This window comes from Rhipicephalus sanguineus, chromosome 5 (assembly GCF_013339695.2).
Source record: "Rhipicephalus sanguineus isolate Rsan-2018 chromosome 5, BIME_Rsan_1.4, whole genome shotgun sequence".
In the NCBI taxonomy this organism is placed as follows: Eukaryota; Metazoa; Arthropoda; class Arachnida; order Ixodida; family Ixodidae; genus Rhipicephalus; species Rhipicephalus sanguineus.
Genome location: NC_051180.1, coordinates 83,950,944 through 83,968,535, shown reverse-complemented (window position 1 = coordinate 83,968,535; position 17,592 = coordinate 83,950,944). Strand labels below are relative to the sequence as shown.

Sequence of the window (17,592 nt, the reverse complement as noted above, 5' to 3'; positions counted from 1 at the left end):
ACAAGGTAGCCAACATGAAACATGCTTACACCGCTAACATTGGGCGATGTTTAGGTGGCTTTTTAGTCTCGTGCGTGGAAGACCCGACTGCCACGCAGAGGGCGCGGGTTGAAATGCCATCCGATCTTAGAAATTTGTTTCTCATTTATTTTTTTTTAAGTGCGAAGCATTTCTTAGCGAACTTCTGCGACTTTGAGCGTATCTATCTATCTATCTATCTATCTATCTATCTATCTATCTATCTATCTATCTATCTATCTATCTATCTATCTATCTATCTATCTATCTATCTATCTATCTATCTATCTATCTATCTATCTATCTATCTATCTATCTATCTATCTATCTATCTATCTATCTATCTATCTAGCCGCCTACGACTTTGTGCTCTCCTGGCCGTTTCGTTAATCGGATGTATACCAAAATTGGTGTGGGATAACATGATCGTATTACGAGCATAAATGACAGGTCATAACATGAAAATCATGACATGCATGTCATGAACAGTATGATTTACATTCCACGGCCTTGGGGCTCTTGCGGTCGTTCCGTTAATTTAATAAATACCAAAATTGGTATGGTGTGACAGGAGTTCATGACGAACATAATGACAGGTCCTAACGTGCAAATCATGACACGCATGTCATGTGCAGCATGATTTACATGACATGATGTCGGGCCACTCGCGGCCGTTTAAATGAATGGATATATACAAAAACTGGTATGACGAGACATTTCTGTATAACGAAAATAACTGACACGTGGTAACATGAAAATTATGACATGCATGTCATGTACGAGATGATTTACATACCACGCTCATGGCGCACTCGAGGCCGTTTCGCTAGATTGATATACACCAAAATTGCTATTGCGCGTTGTGACTGTATGAAGAACATGAATAACTGTTCGTAACATGAAAACCATGACACGCAAGTCATGTATGTCATGCTTTACATGCCACGCTCATGGTGCGTTCGCGGCCGTATCGCTAGCTTCATATACACTAAAATTGATATTGCGCGACGCGACTGTATGACGAACGTAAATGAGAGGTATAACATGAAAATCATGACATGCAAGTCATGTACGACATGAACTGCTCATCGTGCGCTCGCGGCCGTTTCTCTAGATTGATGTGTACCAAAATTGGTATTGCGCGATGTTACTGTATGAAGAACATGAATAACAACTGGTAACATGAAAACCATGACATGCATGTCGTGTATGTCATGATTTACATGCCACGCTCATGGTGCATTCGCGGCCGTTTTGCTAGCTTGATATATATACACCAAAATTGGCATTGCGCCACGCCACTGCATGACGAACGTAAACGAGAGGTGGTAACATGAAAATAATAACGTGCAAGTCATCTACGACTTGATTTTGCTCATGGTGCATTCGCGGCCGTTTCGCTAGCTTGATATACACCAAAATTGGTATTGCGCGACGCGACTGTATGACAGCCATAAATGCCAGGTGGGATCTTGAAAATCATGATATGCATATCATTTACGGCATAATTTACATGCCACACTCATTATCCGATGGCGGCCGTTTAGCTAGATTGATATACACCAAAATTTGTATTGCGTGACGCGACTGTATGACGAATATAAGGGACAGGTGTTAACATGAAAAGCATGATATGCATGTCATGTATGGCATGATTTACATGCCATACTCATGGTGCACTCGCGGCCATTTCGCTCGTTTGATAGACACCAAAATTGGTATTGCGTAATGTGACAGTATGACGAACATAAATGACAGGTCCTAACATGGGAATCATGTTATGCATGTCATGTACAGGGTCGACCACATCTAAGCTGAACACCTCATTAGTATTCAAGACCTCATTGAAGCTGTTGTTTAATACATAATTCGGAAAATCCTTACTGTGTTTGTCGACACCATGATTAGACGTTCTATAACGGGCATTGCAGTCTTGAAGTATAAGAAACGTTCTAGTTTTACCGGTTTGAATACTAATGAGGTGTTCAGCTTAGATGTGGTCGACCCTGTACGGTATGATTTACATGACACTGTCATGGTGCGCTTCCGGCCGTTTTGTTAACTGGATATATACCGAAACTGGTATGGTATGACACGAGCGCGTGATGAACATAAACGACAGGTCATGCATTGTACACACCAGAATATACGTCTCATTAGCATAGCATATACCAGATTGTGGATGCATGCGTGCATGACAAACATGCGATATATGGTGAACTAGATGGCATGGCATGAATGATTTCATTTGGCTCAAAGTGAAACAAGGCGATGTATGCAGCACTTTGCTGGCTGCTTCTTATATCACGCGATAGCGGTCACGGACACCGGCGGCGGTGGACAACTATGACGCCAAAATCGGCTGTTGTGATCTCATAACAGCTTTCGCTGTAACAAACTTCAGCGCCGACAATGCCCTCTCTACACTGGCCTGCGAGACAGGCGCGCAAAAATGCACTTGCGTTAATATAAACATCTCTGGTTTTCAATTTCAAGATATCGTTGCTTTAGAATTCCTGCCTGAGGTACGCGCTAATACCATACCCTGAGATATGCTCACATTGCACGAGCTCAGTTGCTCCGGATTGAGAAGTTTTCTCGTGAACCGAAAAACGATTGAAAAAATTTCGTTTTCACTCCGGAACGAAATAATAGATAAAGTTTCGGTTACATTTTCGTTCCGGTCCAAAATATCGTTTTCTTCGTTTTTCGTTTTCGTTCCGTTCCGACACCCTGCTCATAATCATATCCTGGTTTTGGGACGTTAAACCCCAACTATTGTCATTATCGTGTTCTCATTCGATTGCCGTGCTTTCGCTTCACGGTGGACACCTCAACCGTTCCGTGAGGACAAGTGCGTCTATGCGTATGACATTGGCCGTTGTAAACTTTCCAAGGGTGCCTACTGCAAGTACATTTTGTCGTTTTGTGAAGTAGCGAAGTACCCACCACGCGTCCGTGAGGCAACACGCGCACCTACGCAGGTACAAATTTTTAAATGCGAAGCATTTCTTAGCGAACTTCTGTGACTTTTAGCGTATCTATCTATCTATCTATCTATCTATCTATCTATCTATCTATCTATCTATCTATCTATCTATCTATCTATCTATCTATCTATCTATCTATCTATCTATCTATCTATCTATCTATCTATCTATCTATCTATCTGTCTATCTATCTGTCTGTCTGTCTGTCTGTCTGTCTGTCTGTCTGTCTGTCTGTCTGTCTGTCTGTCTGTCTGTCTGTCTGTCTGTCTGTCTGTCTGTCTGTCTGTCTGTCTGTCTGTCTGTCTGTCTGTCTATCTATCTATCTATCTATCTATCTATCTATCTATCTATCTATCTATCTATCTATCTATCTATCTATCTATCTATCTATCTATCTATCTATCTATCTATCTATCTATCTATCTATCTATCTATCTAGCCGCCTACCACTTTGTGCTCTCCTGGCCGTTTCGTTAATGGGATGTATACCAAAATTGCCATGACATATGACCGTATGACGAACATAATTGAGAGGTCATAACATGAAGATCATGATATGCATGTCACGAACAGCATGATTTACATGCCACGATCTTGGGGCTCTTGCGGCCGTTTGGTTAATTTGATATATACCAAAATTGGTATGGCGTGACATAGTGTTTGATGAACATAAGTGACAGGTCCTAAAATGCATGTCATACACGCATGTCATGTACAGCATGATTTACATAACATGATCTCGGGGCGCTCGTGGCCGTTTAAATGAATGGATACATACCAAAACTCGTATGATGAGACAGGTCTCTATAACGAACATAACTGACACATGGAAACATGAAAATCATGATATGCATGTCATGTACGACGTGATTTACATGAAGCGCTCATGGTGCTCTCGCGGCCGTATCGCTGCCTTTATGTGCACCAAGATTGGTATTGCGTGACGAGAGTATTATGAACGTAGATCAAAGGTGATAACGTGAAAATCATGACATGCAAGTCATGTACGCATGATTTTCGTGCCACGCTGATGGTGCCTTCGCGGCCATTTCGCTTGCTCTATGTACACCAAAATTGGTATTGCGCGAAGAGACTGTATGATGAATGTAAATCCTCGGTGGTAATGGGAAAATCATGATATGCAAGTCATGTACATGATTTACATGTCACGCTCATGGTGCCCCCGCGGCCATTTCGATCGCTTGATCGCTTGATATACACCAAAATTGGTATTGCGCGACGAGACTGTATGATGAACGTAAATAAGATGTGGTAACGAGAAAATCATGACACGCAACTCATGTACGACATGATTTACATGCTACGCTCATGGTGTGCTCGCGGCCGTTTCCCTCGCTTGATGTACACCAATAATAGTATTGCGTGATGTGACTGTATGGTAAACATAAATGACAGGTGGTAACTTGAAAATCATGATATGAATGTCATGTGGGCATGATTTACATGCCATGCTCATGGCGCGTTCATGGTGCAAAAATACACACAAACTTGCAAACAGCTCCAAAAATAGACAACTATATCCATCTAGCGGAAACCATATCAAGCAACCGCCTCCTTTCTAGAGGAGGCGTCGATCAAGCAAACCGCAAACATTAGATAATGTGCTGCCATCTGTCAGGCATTGTGAGAAATATGTCTAGACTCTAGCAGAGGGAAGTGCTTTAGATCGAAGACCTGTACCATTACTATAGATACATCGCACGCGCGCGTGTGTGTGTCTGTGTGCGTGTAACAATACACATTAAGAAGTATGCACTTAGTGGTTGAAGTGCGCACTAGGGGCCAGATTTCGCTATCGCGTTCAACTCTTAAAGGCGAAGCTTAAGGGTCACCCAATTTTTATTATTTTATTTACATCTTTCTCGATTTTTCCGCCACGATCAACGTTGATTGTTCGCTCACAACCAGTGCTGGGCAGTATCGAAGATAGGTGTATCTTAGATACTATCTTAAATACTCTTTGGGTATTTGGTATCTGTATCGCGATACGTCTCGCAAAATGAGTATCTGTATCTGTATTTCTGATACATTCAATATTGTATCGTGTATCTTAAGATACAAGACGCAACACCACCATACGAAACAATAATCGCTGGCTCAACTCCGCTTCTCAAGCTAGTACTGGTGCCACTAAACCGCAAGAATAAAGCTAAGGGCAGTGATATATTTTTATCTTTCTGGAAGAGTCCACCTGTGAGGGCAGGAGATGAGGTGTGCGCGTCCGTTTTTGTCGAGCAGAAGAACATGACAGCGCTCGCGCAGTCTCCACAGAACAAGCGCACGAACGTCTATAGGGAACCCAAGCTCAAGTTTGCGGTGCACGTTAAAGAACCCCAGGTGGTCGAAATTTCCGGAGCCCTCCACTACAGCGTCTCTCATAATCATATATTGGTTTTGGGACGTTAAACCCCAGCTATTATTATTATTATTATTCCCCTCCATCGTGGGCGAAGCGCCTAGACTACCGGACACCGTATTGTCTGAAGATGGGGACAATATGCCCAGGCCTGGCAACGCGGTGCTATAAAAAGGTCAAAGACGTTTTGTATGTGTGTCACTTGCCTCTTGATCATTTCTTCTCAACTTACCATGTAATATAATCTCTGTCGTTCGTACGAGCGCCTCTTCTCTCAGAATTGTGGGACGATGGATCCTACGACGGGGGCCAGCTACCAGTAATGGGACCTGCAGTACCCGGAGTCCCAACAACTAGACGGCAGCGGTGGGATGACACGAGCTCATCGACCTCGAGAGGCAACCGAACGGCACTTCTGAGATGCCCGACGCTGAAGGCATGACTGCGAGCTGGGTGAGTGCCGGCTTTCGCTATTAAATTTTACCAGGCATTTACTCTATGTGTTAAGTAAAAGCTGGTAAAGAGTGGCTGTCTTGGTCATTGGGTTAACAGGTAACTTGCGTCAGGCAGAAAATTGTGTGATAGCTTGGTTAAGCTCTTTCTGTCGGTGGCGTCAAGGTTAACAGTGACGGGAGAGGATTCCGTGTAAGTGCTTTCTGAAGTCTTAATTGTGGACTAAGTTAACGGATAACGGAAGAAAAGCGGCAGATATCGAGGCAGATAAGATACGAAAGCACGAGCTTGAAGTGAAGCGCCTAGAGCTAGAGATTAGCCATAATAGAGAGCCGGAGGCAGCGAGGCATCCGGTACAGCAGAGCGTGTCAGGTTCAAAATGGCGAACCTAATGAGGTCGTATAAGCTAGGGGAGGACATTGGTTTGTTCCTCGTCAACTTTGAAAGAACTTGCGAAAGGCAAGGTTTTGACCAGGAGACATGGCCGCAACGCTTGTTGTCCCTACTTCCGGGGAAGGCATCAGAAGTAATCGCGTGCCTGACGAAAGAAGAGGCTGACGAGTACAGTAAAGTAAAATCGAGCCTTCTTAAGAAATATAGGTCGGCTGAAGGTTTCCGGCAAAATTTCCGAGATTCCGTAAAAGAGAAAAATGAGTAGTACCTGGAGTTTGCGTACAAGCTAATGGCCAACATGGGGGAATGGCTTAAGGAGGCAAAGGTGTATGGGGATCATGACAGGGTGCTTGAGCGTGTTGGTGTGGAACACTTCTACCAAAGATTACCAGAAAAGGTGAGGTTCTGGGTACAGGACAGACCGGACGTGAACACACTGGCGAAAGCCGCCGAACTCGCGGAAGAGTTCGTTACGCGCCGCGCCCTCGGGGCAAGCGTAGAACGTAAGGCGGAATTGAAGGGAAGGTTTCAACGGCCGAAGGCGGCGTAATTCAGAAAGGAAGCAGGGCACTTCGCGATATATTGCACGAAGCTAAAATTAGTTTTCTTGTCCTTGAATGAAGCCGACGATAACACGAAGCTGTTGGAGCCCTATATGTACGACCATATCGTGAACGGCAAGCAGTGTCGGGTTCTTAGAGACTCCGCAGCCACAATGGACGTGATTATTCATCCGTCATTTGTTCAACCCGTATAGTTTTCCGAACACTGTACCTGGATTAGGCAAGCTGTGGAGGCAAACAGTCAGTGCCTTCCCGTAGCTAAAGCTGTCCTTACAGGTGCATTTGGCACATTGGAGACGGAAGCCGCCGTGTAACCCAATCTCCCACCTCAGTATCCTTACTTGTTCTCAAATAAGTCAGATTAAATGCTTAAAGAGAAAGGCCTCACGTTGGGAAAGAGCATAGTGCAGGCACCAACCAGGTCAAAGGCGCGAGAACTGGCTGCGAAAGCCACATTAGCGGAGGCAAGCAAGCCTGCAACCGACAATGAACCCAATCCAGAGTTGGACGTGGTGGTTCTGACACCCCGATGACAGAGCAACTAGAGATCGCCGTTGCACCAGAGCCACTTCCTAGTAACACAGAAGATAGCACAGAGGGTGACTCCTTCCAGGTGGAAGAAACTACACAGGAGTTGTGTGTCACGCCAATATCAGATAACTTAAATCGGCCGCTGGGCGTGAGCACTTCCTCCTTAATAGCTGAACAAAAGGGTGACCAAACTCTAAAGAATTTCCAAGACAGTTCGAAAGAAGGGGTCGCTAAACGGAACGTGAAATTCCAAGAAAGGAGTGGCATACTCTGTCGTAAATATCTAGATAGGAGAAGAGTGGAGTTTGACCAGCTGGTTGTACCTCAGGCATAACGCCAGGACCTGCTTTGTTTGGTGCATGGAGGATCGTGGTCAGGCCACTTAGGAGTAAAGAAGACGGAAAGTCGTCTCTCGCAGGAGTGCTACTGGCCCGGATGTTTTAAGGATGTAGAAAGATTTTTAAAATCTTGTCAGCGAGTGGGTAAGCCAGGGGATAAGGCGCAGTTTCCAATCAAGCTTGTGCCCGTTATCACGGAACCCTTTCGTCCGCTGATTATTGACACCGTAGGTCCCTTGCCTAAGACAACCTCGGGCTACCGTCATATCCTGACAGTAATCTGCCCAGCTGCTAAATTTCCGGAGGCGGTCGCGCTAAAAGAGGTAAATTCCCGGGAAATAGTAAACGCACTTCTGACCGTGTTTGCCCGTGAAGGTTTTCCTGCCGAGATACAGTCGGACAAGGACACCGTTTTCACTAGTGCCTTAACTACAACCTTCCTAGAGAAGTGTGGTATAACGTTAATACACAGTTCAGTATACCATCCACAATCAAACTCGGTAGAGAAGCTTCACTCCGTAATGAAGCGAGTGTTGAGGGCCTTATGTTTCGAACGAAAAACTGACTGGGAAATGTTCTTACCTGCAACGATGTTTGCACTGAGAACTACACCACATGAGACAACAAGGTTTACGCCAGCGGAGCTTGTCTACGGCCGCAGACTGCGATCTCCTCTTCGCATACTTAGAGAAACGTGGAAAGGTCAGGGTGATGATCCCGTTTTAGTGGAATGTCCTCACCTTGTTGGATCGTCTAACAAAAGCCCAAGAACTGAACGAGAGTGCGATGACAAAGCACAGCAGAAGGCTAAGCTTTACTATGATCGAACAGCTAAAGCACGACACTTTGCTGTAGGAGACACGGTCATGCTATTGAGGCCCTCCCAAAAGAACAAGCTTGAAGTGAAATGGGTCGGCCCGGCCGAAATTACTCAAACGTTGTCTGACACCAACTATGTGGTAAAATTACCAGGAAGTCGTAAGGTGCACCAGGCGTATCATAGCAACTTGCTCAAGCCGTATAAAGAACGGGAGGCAATCCTGAACATGATGTTGAATGTTCCAGAAGAAGTTCCAGTAGAATTTCCTTAATTGGCTCCAGAACCTGGTGAAGTCACGGTCGAGCAAAAGATCGATGACTTAGTACTAAAGGCGCAGCTGACGACGGAGTAAAAACAGCAATTGCATGCTCTTTTGACCGACTACGATGTGGGTGCGCTTTGAAGACGCGGACAGGGAAGAGACAGGACACACACTGCGCAACTTTCAACTTATTTATTAGAAAGAGGGAAGCGTCACATATATATACACTGAAGCACGTGACCCAGAGCATGCGCATACAAATCACTCAGCCTTCAAAAACTGCAATTCTTTATCTGATAATGACAATGAAGCTATGCTTATACATGAATCTGCGCGTTCCAAAATTGATTTGGCTTCTACTATGAGTCTCGCGGATTGATTATGGTTGCGGTATATGACGATGCACTGATCAAATTTCGTGGTGCATAAGCACCTTTGGCAGTGAGTAGCTAGATGACCGTAGGAACCATTCCTGACATTATTGTTGTGTTCTCTTAGGCGTTCGTTGAGGCAACGCCCCGTTTGCCCTACGTATACCTTTCCACAAGAAAGTGGAATGTTGTACACTGCGTCCTTTTGGCACTGAACAAATCTAATTTTGTGGTTCACGTCACAGACGGCTGGCTTAGTGGAGCAAGGCTCTGTTAATTTGCACAGTCTGGATAATTTTTGCGGGGCGGAAAATACGACGTTCACACCGGCCTTTCGAGCAGCTTTCTTAAGATTGAGTGAAATGCGATGAATGTACGGAATTACAGCAACCCTTCACGTTCCGGCTACTCTTATCGTTGTTCTGTTGACAACAAGATTGCTTCCCTATTGTTTTGACTAACCCTTCAGATACCGATACTAACACGTGGTCGGGGTAGCCTGACGCCTGCAGACGACCTACTTGTTCTAAAAACATTGCTGTAGAAGATGAGGACACGATTTCTTAAGAGCAGTATTTAGGCACATGTTAGCGATGCTTCTTTTTACAAGCTTAGAATGAGCCGAGCCATAAGGTAAAATCGGTTTATTACTTCTTGGATGATACCACATGCAAGTCTGGTTATCACGAAAGGTGATGCATAGATCCAAAAACTTAATGGAACCGTTTGACAGAAGTTCGTTGGTCACTTGTAACGCTGCCAGTGTCTGCCTAAAGGCGGTCAATGTGCTATCCACATCAAAGTGAGTGCCATTAGAACTTTTGTCAAAAATGACTAAGAAATCATCGACAAACCTGAATATTTTAAGAACATTGGAAAGCGCGAGCTTATCTTTGAGACGCTCGTCTACTTGACCGAGATATAGTTCACTCAAAACAGGTCTCAAGCTATAGAACCAATGCATATGCCACTTCGCTGCAGGTAAAGACACCCGTCCCAGCGTACATATGTAGAGCACAGGTAAAAGGATACCAGTTCGAGAAAGCTCGCTGCAGGAATACCTACTTCATTTTGAAAGCCAATTGCCCCAAACCTGTCAATACTTGCCTCAATGCACTTGAGCAGGGCAGCTTGAGGAATCGAATAATACAGATATTTGACATCTATTGACAGAGCATCAAGGATCATGCCTTCCTGTTTACCAAAGAATTGTGCTACATCCATTGAATCTTTAACTCTGAAGGGATCTTCGCCCACAAGAAGGTTGAGTTTGTCTTGAAGGAAAATGGCTATTCCTTTCTGCCACGTGTTCTTCCCAGAAACAATAAGCCGAGGCAATATGGACCTCAACCTCTCCACAGCAAAACAGTTAGAACAGAACAGAACAGAACCCTGAGGGGGCAACCTGGCTTGTGGGTTCTTGCGCTATAGAATACTTCTAAGGCGTCATTCTTACAAGCACTTATTCTCTTGACTAGTCCGGGAAGGTGAAAGCTGTCACATAGCTTTTTCGCTTTCTTTTTTAATTCCCTCAAGGAAACAGCGTCATAGCTGTCGAACACGGACTTAAGAGCTTCACGGGCTTTTTCTTTGTACAAGCTAACAGGCATAACTGCAAAGCCTCCTTCTTTGTCAGAGTTCAGCACGCACAACGAGTTCGCTCTCAAATAAGACGCTATCCAAGGTATGGGCTGCGGCACAGAATCAATTTTGCATTTGGTTACAGCACAAACACCACTGCTGATGAACTGTCCAGTTTCACTTGAAGCGGTGAGGTTAGAAATGTCTCTCACCAGAGAAAGGAGGTCCGGTCTGCTCTGCGTTGGCTGGACGGTATACTTCGGTCCTAGGCTTAGAACCCTGGCTACTTCTTCGGAGACTCGAGCATTGTCAAGAACAATTAGTCTGCTTCCGGTAGGCTTCTTTTTCTGCGGTAGTTGCGCGCGTAGTTGTGGGGGAGTCACCTGCCACAACCATTCCGTTGTCCGGTCTGCTAAGCGGTGGTATTCATACGTGCTCGTTCCAGCACGCGAAACACAAAGTCCTTTTCGTAATTGAAGCGATAGGAGAGCCCTGTAGTGCCTGTCACCGTCATATACCGTAGTGCACCGTCATATACCGCGACCATGATCAATCCGCGAGACTCATAGTAGAAGCCAAATCAATTTTGGAACGCGCAGATTCATGTGTAAGCATAGCTTCATTGTCATTATCAGATAAAGAATTGCAGCTTTTGAAGGCTGAGTGATTTGTATGCGCATGCTCTGGGTCACGTGCTTCAGTGTATATATATGTGACGCTTCCCTCTTTCTAATAAATAAGTTGAAAGTTGCGCAGTGTGTGTCCTGTCTCTTCCCTGTCCGTGTCTTCAAAGCGCACCCACATCGTAGACATGCAGAACCAACTAGCCCAATTAAGTGCTCTTGACCAAGTTTCAGGATAGATCTGTAAGCGAGCCAGGCCGGACACCCGTTCTCACTCATCACATAGAGCTTACAAGATGCTGCAATTGGGCATGATTGAGCCATATGATAGCGATTGCACTTCCCCGTTAAATCTCGTGGAGGTACCCGGCAAAGATCCGCGTCCTTGCATAGACTATTGCAAGTTAAACCTCATCACCAAGGATCAGACGTACCCAACACCCCACATTGAGGAACGCGTCGAGAGGGTAAGCAGCGCGAAATTCATTTCAACGCTAGACCTAGTGAAACGTTACTGGCAGGTGCCGCTCACCGAAAGGGCGAGCCGGTATGCTGCATTTATTTCACCGTTGGGGACATTCCGCCCTAAAGTGTTGAGTTTTGGCCTAAAGAATGCGCCTTACTGTTCTTCAAACTTAATGGATAATGTGTTGCGTGGTCAAGAGGACTTCGCGTTACTTTACTTGGACGACGTCGTGGTATTTTCCTCGCCCTGGCCGGAACACTTAGCGCATTTGAGAGCAGTACTGACACGCCTACGCGAAGCAGGCTTAACGGTAAAGGCCCCAAGTACCAGCTAGCATAAGCGGAGGTACTCTACCTCGGGCATGTAATCGGTCGAGGACGTCGCCGTTCCTCTGAAATGAAAGTAGCAGCTATCCGAGACTTTCCCCAGCTCCGAACGAAAACGGATATTCGGGCATTCCTTGGAGTAGCTGGTTACTATCGTAGGTACATCCCTAAGTATTCTGACACTGCCAGCGCTCTTACAGACGCGTTGCGCATAACCGAGCCCCAGATGGTCGACTGGGATGAGGAGAAAGAAAAGGCTTTCCGTGTTTTAAAAGCGGCCCTTTCGAGCCAACCCTTGCTTCGTTCACCGGACTACTCGAAGCCTTTCATAGTGCAATGTGACGCTAGCGATAGAGGCATGGGGGCAGTTTTGAGCCAAAGGGACGAGGGAGATGAAGAGCATCGCGTCCTCCATGTTAGCCGGAAACTCGCCCTGCGCGAGCAGGTTTACAGCGCTAGCGAAAAGGAGTGCGCGTGCTTGGTTTGGGCAGTCCAGAAACTGGCGTGTTATATTGCCGGAAGCAAGTTCGTGGTAGGGGTAGACCATTGTCCTCTCACATGAATACAGACCATGTCCTCTAAGAAAGGCCACCTGCTGCGGTGGAGCCACGTTTTCCAGCGATATACGTTTGACATACGCTACAAAAAGGGGATACTTCATGGCAACGGTGATGCCTTGAGTCGATGCCCCTGACGCGGGAGGCTGTCTCGAGAGTTCTGTCATATTTTTTGCCTGACCTAGAGAAGGGCTCTTGATTATGTTTTTTTTAAACTCTTTTGGGGTTCGATTGAACTTCTTTGAAAACATTGAAGACACTGCTATCCAGGGTTTCATGTCTGGTGTGCTACTAGTGTTGCTGTTTTTTTTTTACCTTAACGTTGGAGTAACCTTTTGAGTAAATTGTGTACTTCCTTTAAATGTCAGTTAAAGGGGAAAATTGCCTGGTGGAGTTTGGCGGAATTGTGCGGTGCTCACCGGCTGAGTAGTGTTTTCATGTGCGTGTGTGATGTCTGTTGAGCCCACAATGAAGCAGGTGGTGTACTCTACTTTATCAAAGAGAGTCTTCAACAAACCGGATGGCGGCGCTGATCTCTCCGGACTGCGGCTGCAAACCTCAGCACATCGAGATCTTTACCCCCTTCCCCCCAGCGCGAAATGCTGTTACGACCGTCCCCAGCATTTTAACTCTTTCGGCGTTTGCGAACCCGTCAACTAGGTCGTTGACGCATTCCAAGGAAGAGCATGCACTAGAGTCGGCCTCGCAGCCAAGCGCACACAGAGGTCAACGGACCGGTTCTGCGTGAAGACAACCAACGTGTAGGAGGAGTTGCAGGTGTTGAGAACTGGATGCCAAACAACAAGTAAAAAGAGTAGGAGGTGTTGAGAACTGATTCCTGCTCCATCTCCCCGTTCAGGCTCTTCCCCCTCGCCGGAGAATTCTGGAACCTACCGTGCGCAAAATCTTGGTGCTGTAAGTTCATGACCATATTTGGGCATAGTTTTAGACTGTGCCCTCTCCATGTGTATTGTGTGTTGTCATTCCCCTCCATCGTGGGTGGAGCGCCTAGACCAACGGACACCGTATTGGCTGAAGATGCGGACAATACGCCCAGGGTTGGCAACGCGGCGTTATAAATAGGCCGAAGACGTTTTGTATGTGTATCACTTGTCTCTTGAGCGTTTCTTCTCAACTTACCATGTAAATAAATCTCTGTCGTTCGTACGAGCGCCTCTTCTCTCAGAATTGTTGGACTGTGGACCCTACGACGGGGGCCAGCTACCAGTAATGAGACCTGCAGGACCCGGAGTCCCAACAACCACTGAGCGCGCAGTCTAATGAAAGACGGTTTGGCTCCGCCAAGCAACGTAGTATTGTGCGAAAGAACACCTGCGAGCTGCGGACAACGCCAAACGCGGTTGGAATCTCAAAGAACGTACAGTCAACCACAATAGCCTCTTCGCCACATGTCCGCTACGTCAGCGGGGATCGACAGCAGTGCTCCTCCCAAGACGCATCCATCTCTTAATCGATGGCCTCTACATTTCTAATTTTCTCACTGGCACGAATATTTCTATTATTTTTTTTTTTCCTTTTTGACGTGGCGTGGATGCTGTGGCTACGCGCCCCTCTCGAAAGCAGTCTATCAGCATTTCTGTTATCAGTCGTTATCTTTCGCGCAATGTAATGTCTACATAACGGCACACCGTTCGAAGCACGCCGTGATAGCTGTGATTCTACTGAGAAAGTAGAAGCCGTAGAAGTTTGTATTTTTGATAATTGCGAATTACTGTGCCTAAGGGCAGGATTCCCAAATAAAAAGAAGTGTAACGGTCATACCACAGATGAGCGCTTTGCGTGAAAACCACGAAGCAACAAAGCGCCGCGCGACAATAGGCAGTTGATATGCCAGTGAATAACAATGAACATTTTCTTCCTAGCGCTGCGGTCGACGGTAGATAGCGCACCGCTATGTAGCGCGGACGGGCAGTTCAGCACGCGCTCGCTTGGTCTGTAAAGTTTTGCGACTGACTCTACGTATAAGCACGGCCGCTGTTTTTCATCCAGCGGCCTTGATATAGGTGTGACAGGTGCGCTGCCGAAACACACGAGGAAAGACAAGCCCGACTGGCCGAAGTAAACGCGTGCAAGAGCCGCAGGGCCAAGGAACGTCTGGCCAGAGCATCGGCAACGACCAGTTCCCCGAGTCGAGCTCAAGCTTGGTGGTCTTTCCTGATTTCCGCGAACTCTCAATTGGTAGGGTAGAAGGGCTTTCGCAATAAAATCTTGTTTGCATTCCACGCTGCAAAAGTGGTTGGTTAGCGATTTAGCTCTGTGACGTTGCCTTTAACGATTCGGCTGTACGCTACATGCAATGACTGATAGCAAGACGGTTAAGTGCACTGCACCAAAACGCATCTGTTCGATTGCCCTGACTATGCGGGGCCTTCCTGTAGCCCTATCAAAGCGCAAATAAAATCAGTTAGTGTCCGGGTTCTTCGTTTACATATTAAAGCGTAGTAATGCGTCGCTTCCGGCTTCTTGTGCCGCTTCCCGGAAAGTGCAGCTTATGCAACCGTAATATTTATCGCGAAAAGCAAGCTGCGAGCGCTTTGTGATTCGCATTGCTGTAACGCGCGTTATCGTCTATGGCGTGGTTCTGATGCCTGTTTTGTGCTTTCCCGCAACCTTAGAGGCATTACTAGAATGTTGTCAGTGCGGCCGCGGTGATGTTGCGCTTATGGTGCTCTACTGCTGGCTCGAAGGTCGCGGAATCGAATCCCGGCCACGGCAGCAGCATTTTGATGGAGGCGAAATGCCAGAGACTCGTGTACATAGATTGAGGTGCAAGTTAAACACCAAATGGTCAAAATCCTTGAAGCTCTCCACTCCGGCGTCCGTCATAATTATATCTGTTTTGGAACGTAAAACCCAAACATTTATTATTAGAATGTAGTCAAGAGCAGTTGAAGTACTCACAGGTAGAGCAGAACAGCAATGGTGATGGCTAAAATCAGCCAGTCGTAGGAAACGAAGAAGCTTAGGCAGGACATAATGACGGTCTAGGCCACGGGTCGAAATATTTTATACTAGCGAGCTTGGCGCTTCCTATCTGTTGGTTCTTGGTGGTGCCAGTGGTGCTTTCGTCAGAGCCGGCTAAGCCAACTGGACAGTTCTTTCATGATGAGAGCCAGGGTATTATATATCTCACGAAATGTTGGGAAGCTGTGGCGGCCACGCCCCCAGTTTCCTCTTATCGTCCTCAGTGGCGTCAAACATGGGCCTGTATCTCTGCCGTGCTACTCCTTCCTTATCGCTTCCTTATCGATACAGACCGGTTGTGCAGTTTGTGCATCATGAAGCTAGGGCTTCAAGTGTTTACTGCCTTTCGGTAAGAGCAGATTGATCGGTTTAGAGAAACAGAAGAGCTGGGCTATCTGACCGGCGACAAGTCTTTTAGAAGACTAAGATACTTTGCAAAGGCTGCTCTCATGACAAAGTATCATTATCCACCCTAGCCATAAGGTCAGGCGTACTCGCTCACGCAAATGTGGTTTTTTTACCGAGAGGGAGAGAAAGAAAGAGAGAAATGTAGAGGAGAGACAGGCAAGTTAATCAGGGTAAATCTCCTCCCTTACTGGGTAAGGAGAAAGGGGGCGTGAAAGAATGAAAGAGAAGGAGGAAGCCTGTAGCTGCACTACAAAAGTAATGACAATAGCACTATCTAAAAGCAACACATCAGCGTAGTCACTGAACTCTCACAATGAGTCGTTCAGTCCTGCTTATCTAAGAAACCGCAGCATTGCCCACATAGCGGCTCGCGTTGACGTCCGGGTATTCCAGTGCCCTAAGTGGAAATCGATGTTGCAAGTATCAGCTTGTGTATATGATGTGTAAGGCTATGTTGAGATAAAGAATAAAATTTATAGCCCTTGTTAAATAATGAGGTCCAATGAGGGGCCCGGCCTGTCGTATGCTGTCATGGTATGCTGTCGTAGCTTGGCGTAACGCAGGCAAAACCACGAATAGCATAGCCATCTGTAGCATATTGAGCGCACGCTCGCGCCAAGAAGTCTTCTTCCTCTTGTTCTTCGAGCGCCTTGATGATGATATTAAGTGCGGAGCACTTTACGAGCCCGGGCTCTAGTATGCCATTGTCGCTTGGCGTAACGCAGGCAAAACCAGCTATAACAATATAAAAAAATGAGGGAGCAAGCGAGAAATAGAAAGAGATAGGAATAAACAGAAAAAAATAGGAAGAAATATAGAAAGAGCAAGGAAGAGAAAGAAATAGATAGACAGAGGCAGAAATAAATAGAAAGACAGAAAAGAAAGGAAGAAAAAAAGAAAGAAAGAGAGGGGGAAAGAAAGAGAAAACCTAAGAGAAGCAAAGAAGGCTGCCCAGCTGCGCACTTCCTTCAGTCTTGGCACCCTAGTGCGAAGTGGCACCCTATAGTGCGAATCTGCCTGAATTTTTTTTATATTTCATGTTACACAGCGGCAAGAAAACACTTCAGAAGTTACGTACGTGACGCAGTGTGGCCGTATATTGCGTGTGCCCCGTTTAAAAAGAATCTACGATATTCTCATATATGGGCACACTTTTTGTGTGCATACTTATCAAATATTGTGTGCGAGATGAAACACTGGGTAAACATTGCGCAGCTCTGTAGTATGCAGGTTCGTCGTGCAGATTCTTTGCATTATATCGGTATTTTTGTGGTATACTGCTTGAAAGTGGGCGTAGGAGCTTATGTAATATTTGACACGCCCACTTTATTTTCTTCTTCATTGTAACCAGGTTTCACCGGCTGGAACTGTTGCTGCACCTGTTATCAGCCGGCGGCTGAACGTACCGCAACTTGCTAGAGTATTTCCTAATGTTATCAGGTTGCGTGCACACTGCGTGCATGACGCGCATGTTTGAGTAAACCCCCGAGCACACGCCAGCACTATCGATAAGGCTGAAATGTACGATTG

General features: G+C 46.1%; 1 protein-coding gene across 1 annotated transcript in view; it reads right to left on the bottom strand.

Moving 5' to 3' along the window:
- LOC119394774 (uncharacterized) overlaps positions 1-15,809 on the bottom strand; it is a 100,969-nt gene extending 85,160 nt beyond the window's left edge. The window contains exon 1 of the mRNA XM_049415984.1: positions 15,592-15,809. Within this exon, the coding sequence (XP_049271941.1) occupies positions 15,592-15,665 (74 nt within the window). The 5' untranslated portion in view covers positions 15,666-15,809. The remainder of the gene's footprint in view (positions 1-15,591) is intronic.
- Positions 15,810-17,592: the final 1,783 nt, after the last annotated feature.